Here is a 9,006-nt window from a genome sequence, read left to right on the forward strand (position 1 = left end):
ATTCTGTGGCCCTATTGTTTTATGCACATGAATATTAAAAAAAAACATATTGGCACGTGCCCGGATCGAAACTACGGCCTTAGACTTGACAGTTCAACAGACATATTACTACATTATTAATCATTACACTATGTACATTCCAAAGCGTGCGGCCGTTATGGTCTTCAAACTGAGCTTACGATAATGATTTTTTTAATAAACTAAGCTAATGTATTCATTCTTGTGTCGCAGGGAGTTTCACAAACATTGAAGTCACATGTTTAATATACCCAGACTCAGAACAAGCATTTGTTAATCACACAAATGCAAATGCTTGTCCTCTACCACTCATATCCGCTACAATCGGTGTCCTTGCGGTATTTTTTTTTTATGAAAACGTCTCCCGATTTATCAAATTCATTCCTTGTGTCGTGAGAGGTTCCACGAATATTCAAGTCACATGCTCAAGACACCCAGTCTCAGGACAAGCAGTCTAGCAGACGACAAATATTCCCAGGCTTCATATAGCACCATAATATTGCCTGGAGTGTCAGTGGCCCTAAACTCGCCACATTCGCTATAAAGATACCGTTGATCGATTAACTTATCGATTTGAGGAAGGACATCATAAATATCATTCGATTAAATCGATTCGTTTGTGAATGATTACCTGTCGGTTTCCTGTCTTTCACGCTGTAATTTAAACTCTGACCCCGGCAGTGGTGTTTTAAATTAATTGTTAACGGTCTACTTGCTTTCTAGTTTTGTTTATTAATAAACAACAGTTATTTGTATGACTTTAAGGACCTTACAGAAATGTTCTCCCCGCTTTACCATGATGCCTTAGATTGTTTACCAATTGTACCTTCTTCGTGCAAAATTTTAAATTTGAATCATCTGTCCAGGAAGACTACTATTCCCGAAACCAGTCATTCAGTTCTTCAGTTGATTTAAAATTATATAAATTTATGGACATTAGATATATCTGCAAACGTTAAGGACAACGCAACGACAGAACTATTTAAATTTATAATCAAGTTATAAAAGCATACTTTTAATAAGTTACACACGGTAGGTAATGAACGTAATGTGTAGGTAAATATAAATTAATCTTAGCTCGCTGTTTAGCAAAACCGTCCAGTTTAAAAGACCTCTACTATACCTGCCGCTTACCCAAAGTGGTCAATCTAATACTACTTTATCCGTGAATCCGTAGAAACAAGCGCTCTTAAAGTAAAGCAGAGATAGAAAAGAGACGGAGCATTACGCGTTGTAGAGCGCTATCTCTTTTCCACAAATATAAGTATTCTTATTTTAAAACAGTGATGGTAGGTGGAATGTTGGTTAAATCTGTGGTTAAATGGCGAAATACTCATCGCTTAAACCTAATACATGTAGACGTCCATTCGTGTACACTTTATGGTCCATCTTTAAACTGGTTGAATGAAATGTCATGAGAAAATACAGATTTAATCACTGGGATTGTATAATTCTTGGTTAGCATTTACAAACTTAGTCACTTGAGGCAAATGTCTTCAAAGTTATATAATACACTGCACTTTTTAACCCCTGACGCAAAAAGGACGGGGTGTTATTTGTGAAGTGTCAATGTGTAGCCGCGTTCTCACAGTTCTAGAACGCATGTTAATTTAAATTTCGTTATTCTTTTTTTTTAAGTGGGATTATCACTAGCTATTTTCGATATAAAGCGGTACAAGATGGCTTGTCAATTCGCCCTATATGGGACCTCTGATCTTACGTTATCGTCTCTCCTAATTTTTGACCCCATCTTCAACTCCTGCCTGTTTAAGATCAGTTTTTCACCAGTATTGGAGAAGGCAGATCTCGTTTTACGTCAGTTTTGCTCTTCATCTTACGCCCTCAACACTCTATGATACCACAAATTGGCAGCAAAACATAACGCAAAGCCCAAAACAAAAAAAAACATAGCACTCTACAAGTAACAAAACGCCATTACCAAAAACACGAAAAAAAAGCCCTCCAATGTTCGCATAACCTTTATCATCAATAAACCAATTCTACCATCAAAATGAACATCGTCAATCATTACAAACGACAGTTGCTCTTTAACGCAACATCACTATGCAGGCTGGCCACAACACCACAAGTCGGTAATTGCCCGTCGTGACACACCGACCTATCGCCTTTCTCAAGGCGCCACGCATGTGCGGAATATATTACACGACGGTGGATTTCCTCACTGTTTTCCTACTATCAGCAAATTTGTTGTGAGTTGTAAGTATCTTTAATAGTATGTAGTAGTAAGTGGGGGTTTTGATAAATAGCTGCAAGTGTGATGACAGCAAAATACTAATACTTATTTTAGAAGAGGAAGAGTATCGATAAATAGACGAATAAAATAGCCGAGTGGTTGAGGCAAAACTCCACGCCAAAACTCACAGGGCACGACGTGTCGCGCGTTCGATATCCGCGCTGGACGAACATTTGTGTGATTCACGAAGGCTTGTTTTGAGTCTGGCTGTCTCGTTGCATGTGAATTAAATGATTGCGAAAATCCCCGCGCCACAAAGATTAGTTTCCTAAAAGCGTGAGTCGTTTTTTTTTTCTAATCATTATATTAAGTAACGGGTTTTTAAAGCCAAGAAAACAACGGATAGCACCATTATTCGTAAGGGTTGTCCGCTTCCAAAGTCGCTCTGGCCATAAAGAAGATACAACCCAACACCTCAGCTCCACTTCATAGCAGATTAGATACTTCTTCTACCATAAAATATGGACAGCAGACTGCTATATTAAAAATAAATAAAGTTCGAATAAGCAAAAAGATGAGCAAAATTCTAGGAATCTCCTCATCGTACCAGACGTGAATGCGTGAGGGAATCGTTTTAAACTTGAGCCAAGCGCTTAAACAATCACCAATTGGATGCCAATCCGAGCTATTAAACTGTATCCTACTAATATTATACACGCGAAGGTTTGTATGTATGTTTGTTCCTTTTTCACGCAAAAATCACTGAACGGGTATAGAAAAACTTGGTACTCAGATGGATTATAACCAGGAACACATAGGGTAGTTTTCTTTAACGATTTTATGTTTCGGGGGATCATTTTCAATTTGTAGTGGGCGTGCTCGCGGGCAACAGCTAGTCTTTCATAGATGTAATAATTACATGATTTCCTTATCAGGAATGGATGGATTGGTAAAAATTAAGCGGACTCAAGGTTGTAAGTATTTCGAAATTTTGAATCTAACATACACCTTTATTTAGTAAGTTTATTTCCTATTAGTGTGCCTTTTTAATGGTAATAAATTTGATTAATTACGCGATCAATATAACCGTTTTACAATACTTATAACGGTAATTAAGAAGACACATGAGCATCGATCCGATTAATAAAAGACTAGGCATCTAACAGTACATTTTGAGCGGCGATTGTGAATTATAACTAATCTTAATGGTTAATTTAACTAGGTTTCAATAAGGCCGATGACTCGAACTCGTATTTGTAACAAATTAGTTCGTTAATACGGTAAATAATTATTTTATACTCCGTCTGTTTTAGGAGTAAACTTATGACAGTTCATAAAATTTTCCAAAATATGTAGTTTAACACGTTGCTCTTTCGAGATGTCGTGAAATTAATTAGACTATAGTTTCCTTACTCCTCGTCTTCGGTTAATTTTATTGTCTATCAAAAGGTTACTCCGAAAACAGGCAGAATATTAGGCATTATTGTGTCAGAACGGTATCTACGTAAAAAATGGGAAGCTACTAAAATTTACACTTTATGGGGCAAACATATTAATTATAATTACCTACGATCTTTGCCTCCAATCAACAGACTTATCTTCGTTTAAATATCATCGCTAGTAACATTAGCTAGCACGCTAATTTCTCACTTTCGTCTCACAAGTAATTACAACTTGCAACTTGCGTAATAAGGCCCCAGTCGCTTCTGCAGTCACGATCAAATCGTACCACAAACTTAACATTCCTGGCACAAAACAACTTGACTTTCGAAAACCAACTCTATTCTAACAGCAAAAGAATGACAACAGATTTCTGTAAAGTTCAAATAAAGTTGTAAGAACACAAAACAGTAAAAATTATATCAAAACTCCAAAGGCAGCGGTTGCATAACCTCGTGCCCAATAGAATAATAATAGATGTCGCAGAAAAAAAAACGAAAGTGCAAGAATTGGAGCGGGCAATAGATACAATGGCAAAGTAAGCACGATTTTGTATCAGAGAGATGTAAGTATGTAACAATACATCATAATCTAGACTCCTTGGTCACTAGACTGCAACTAATATTGCTTTGAAGAGGATTAAGCTTTTCGTCATGATTTGCAACTAAAAAACATGACAGCTATGATGAAATTGAAACATCTGAAAGTCTACATCTTGCTTGACCTATAGAAACACGAAAAGATGTTTCAATAAAACTTTATTTATTTTTAGGCGCGTTTTGCAATGATTTGCAATACCTGCATTTAGGTAGGCCACTAATTGATTCCTAACAACAGATTTTAGATACTTTTTAAATTAATTTGGCAACTTTTTAAATGTCGTCCCACTAAAAAATAGACAAATCTCTAGATCTACTTATACATAGTATTTATACATAAAGATGTATACAATTTTAGTGTATATTTGAAGGTAATATTGAAACAACAGTTTTTTACTACATGCATATTAATACACGGTACATAAACCAAAATATTTTTATGCCCGTTTTTTTGTCTCTTCCAGCTAGTCTCTTGACCGAACCAATCTTAACGGGACTTTTATTGGCAGGTAGCTAATAAGGAATAAATGGGCTAACTTTATTTAAAAAATAAACGAAATATTTTTTGAGCTAGGTCAAAATAACTATATACAATGTATTATAATGTAACTGACTGACTGTTTTGTTTGAATATCAATATACATTAATAATAGAAATAATGCATTTTATATCAATATGCACCTTACTAATAAATTGCTCGTATTAAATTACGCAGCAATATTCACACAGCAATATCTCTTTACACTACTTAATTGCTGTAGTGTGTTAAGTGCGCTTAGTAAATTAGTTCGAGGTTTGGATGAACATAAGTATCCACCTACCTATCTAAGCTATAAGGTTATTTCTAGTCTCCTTCTCATAATTAGCGGCGTGCAATTGGGGAGGCGTATGTCCAGCAGTGGACGAATGGTGGCTGTTGATGAATGCCTAACATATACCTACATATACATGGACATATTTTTTTTTTAACTGTCATTTATATTTAAAACGCCATAGAGGCAACGAAAACAAAGGTTTCAAGAGCAAAGAAAACCTTGCTTACTGCTAAAAATCTAAAATGTAACTCAAATTCTTTAACAGGTTAGCTAAAAACGTAAAAAGAATAACGCATAATGCCTAACCTAGGTAAACACATTATAAGTAGATACCTACCAAAATATCTGTGCCAAATGCAAATACTGAGTTAAAAGCATTTTTAATGAGTTAATTCGAGCCGTTCCTTACATAATAGTGTGTAATCTAGTTACTTAAACATTCGGATTATTCATTGACGCTATCCTCGAACAATTAAACTTAATTTATGTTAAGTTGTATGCACTCGAAACTGTGTAAGTGAAATCGACCTTAGAGTTCAATATGAAACGCATTGCAAAGTATTTTTTTGCGATTTTTTTACACCGAATCTTGTGCCAAATAGACGATACTGTGTAATAATTTTTAATAGTTATGAATTATGATAATGAAATCTATTTAGTCTTTTGTTAATAATAAGAGCAAGGTGGTTTCGTTTTCAGTATTGCTAGCAAAAAAAATGGCTCCCTTTTTATTGGTTAGGTAAAGCTGTTGGAAAAACTTCTGCCGGATATAATAATAACATTTGAAACTTTGGTAGCTCTCTCGTCTTATATCAATATCCTATCTATCCAAGCGGCCTACCAGCACTTGAACCCCAAGAAAAGTGCAAGTTTCCAATTTAGGCAGGTCAGGAAAATATGTTTCTTGCTGCTAAAATTCGGATCCATGCCGCCACTATATTAAGCAGGAAGTTAGACCCAAAAAATAATTCAGCATTGCCAGAATAAAATACAACTTAAACGAGAGTTGATGAAAAGTGCTGTGTTGCCAAAATATGGATACTTAATAATACAACTTTGAAGCCATGAAAAGATGATTTATATTAAAAAGCCTTGATAACGAACCTTAAATAAATATCAAATGTAGCAATGCATAATCTCTTCGGGCAAAAATACTACTAAACAAAATAGTATTTATCTTGAAGGCTAACTGAGTTTGCATACCATATTTGGATCCCATAACCTTGGTGCTTATTTCACTAATTACTAGATTGGTGTCGTTATTTCTCTATTTTGGGTATAATAATAATACATCACACCTACTTTAATGCATCCTTTTTTACATTTCAGTATATTTTACTTACCAAGTCACATCGCTTAAAAAAATGCTCCTTGGTCTATAACCTCCTTTAAAAAGTTCTAAGCTTTCAAGCAAAGCTTAACATAAGATTTAGAACGCTCAGCAGCGCAAACTAGATCGTAAAATCTTTGTTTACATAAGCCGGATATCTAAAACATCTCAGCAGTATTGACTGCCTATTAATCAAACAAAACCAATAATAAGCACTAAAATTGTTACTACTTACTAAAGATAAGCATGACGTAAATGTGAATACCAAAAATGACCTTAACATCTCACGAATAGAGTTGGTTTTTCTATTGTTTGAGGTGTACTAACCGGAACAGAATACTGTAATCCATCGGACTCAAACCTGCGGCTATGCCGGCTATCCTAACACTTTCACTGCTCCCAATCTCACAAGCAGGTCGAATCACTTCCTAGGGTAGACATACTGGTCACGACGTAGGCTAGTAAATGCTTAATAGCAAATTATGTCGAATCATTCAGCCGTAGAATGAATGAGACGCCATTACGATGTAATGCCAACTACATGGCAAAGTAAAACCTTCTTAGTGATAATAAATCACCTGTACTATGTACTCGGGTTGTCTGGACAGTATCCGGTGCTAAGTGTAAGTAATGAACGAGTCCGATTGAAGAATGCAGGTTTCAAATTGCAGAGCGCAAAATGATTGCAATAAGTTGCGCCTGATAAAAAAATATTTGCAGTATCGCTTTTTTACAACATCACCCTTCTTTGGCATTTGACTTTGTAACTTTCTGAATATGGTCTTTATTATTTTTGTAAATTAATAAATTCTCATGGCAATATGAAAAAAATGTATTAGACAGTGCAACTGAATTTACTACAAGTAAATTATTCAAGTCTGATGATAATGAATTTACTTTAAAAAAATAAATAAGTCCTAGCAACGATTTTATTAACTACAAAAATGGTGATATTAATCAAGAAATAAAATAACAAGATTGCATTTAATTTAATGTATATTTGACAATACATGAACACATTACACACTATTTTCAAGAATACAATTAAATTTAGTAATATTTATCATGTGGATAAAAATCCCTTAAACTATTTTTATCAATGGTGCAATCAGTTTACAAGGCTTTCTAAATACTTTATCATAGTGTATAACAAAAGTCATAGACGATACTTTACTAAAATTACATTTGCTTCAACTAAACAAAACTTAAAACTAATCCTAATAAAGCCAGCATGCTCGTAACAAGGTTCACAGTTTTAATCTATATCTATACTAATATATAAAGCTGAAGAGTTTGTTTGTTTGTTTGTTTGAACGCGCTAATCTCAGGAACTACTGGTCCAAATTGAAAAATTATTTTTTTGTTGAATAGACCACTAATCGAGGAAGGCTTTAGGCTATAAACCATCACGCTGCGACTAATAAGAGCGAAGATAGGTACAATGGAAAATGTGAAAAAACAGGGCAGGTATAAATCATAATTTATATCTTCTACCCACGGGAACGAAGTCGCGGGCAACAGCTAGTAGTTTAATATAATTTATGAACCCTATCACCTCTGCATAGCTTTAACTTTTTCGCTGATTTCATTCAACATTTGTGCTGACTTCTGTATGTTCTCAAACTGGTACCCCATGTGGACTCCGATGAGCTGCATTTTCTTAAGGTTCTCTTCACTTGACTCTATCTGATGTTCCGCTGAAGCCATATCTCTGGCTGCTTTAGATAATAACTGAAAATGAAGAGGGTTTATTATTAAGCATATAAAGCAGCTGTATAGTTCTTTCTGTATATATTTTGTTACAACAGGAATTCAAAATTGTATGTGTAAGACTTATTTTAAATGATATTTAATTCTAGTGTCCCTCATCATAAGTAAACCTTGCACAACTGTGGTCTAAATATGTTCAAATTGAGTCAAATTTGCAGTACTCATATAGACTAAAATCTCAATTGATTAGAAGGGTGTTTGTGTATCTACCTCATTGGATTTAGAGCCTCTTTGTATTTGCCGAGCCAAAGACGAAATATTGTTCATGTTCACTTGCACTCTCTCAGCCAAACGTTGCTTTGATTCCGCAAATAAAGAACGCGCACTGCTTGAAGACGCTGAAGTCATTGCGTTCCAATACGGTGACTGATATATTCAAATTGTTTGGCTCCTATTGGTGCTCAATGAAGCACGTAGCGGAACTTTGCTGTATTAAATAAACTATTGTATTGCATCCAAACAATTTCGTGTTTTTGTTCAATCGGAATCGAAATGTCAACTTGACAATATAATAATCAATTGACGTTAATGACAGATGACCTCGAAATGCGTTTCGTTGTATTCATTAAATTGGCAAAATCAATCTTACAAACTAAAACAAATGAACAGGACAGTACACGATTTCAGTTTAGAGAATAACTACAAAGGTATATAATTAATACAAAGGTTATACACGTTCTTCACGATCATTCTGTTCTTAACCGTTGCGTAAAAAAAGGTCTATGGTTAATAATATTTATTGATTATAATTGTAAACATATAATTCTCTTTTATAATTATATCTATAAATGGTGTGAATTAGCACAAGAACCACTATCATGCCACAGTAACAATTGTACT

At 34.6% G+C, this 9,006-nt stretch overlaps 1 protein-coding gene across 1 annotated transcript; it reads right to left on the minus strand.

The window, feature by feature from the left end:
• Positions 1-7,374: 7,374 nt before the first annotated feature.
• LOC113494202 lies at positions 7,375-8,677 on the minus strand. Its single transcript, XM_026872417.1, has 2 exons — positions 8,377-8,677; positions 7,375-8,127 (listed from the first exon to the last, which is right to left on the minus strand). The coding sequence occupies exons 1-2, from the start codon at positions 8,512-8,514 to the stop codon at positions 7,948-7,950; spliced, it is 318 nt and encodes a 105-aa protein (XP_026728218.1). The 5' UTR covers positions 8,515-8,677; the 3' UTR covers positions 7,375-7,947.
• Positions 8,678-9,006: the final 329 nt, after the last annotated feature.

This window comes from Trichoplusia ni, chromosome 5 (genome assembly GCF_003590095.1).
Source record: "Trichoplusia ni isolate ovarian cell line Hi5 chromosome 5, tn1, whole genome shotgun sequence".
In the NCBI taxonomy this organism is placed as follows: Eukaryota; Metazoa; Arthropoda; class Insecta; order Lepidoptera; family Noctuidae; genus Trichoplusia; species Trichoplusia ni.

Excerpts from the sequence above, each read along its gene's own strand:
- LOC113494202 (XM_026872417.1), bottom strand. The coding sequence starts at position 8,514 with ATGACTTCAGCGTCTTCAAGCAGTGCGCGTTCTTTATTTGCGGAATCA. Across the intron at positions 8,128-8,376 it reads GAGGCTCTAAATCCAATGAG|TTATTATCTAAAGCAGCCAG; the intron begins GTAGATACACAA and ends CTTCATTTTCAG.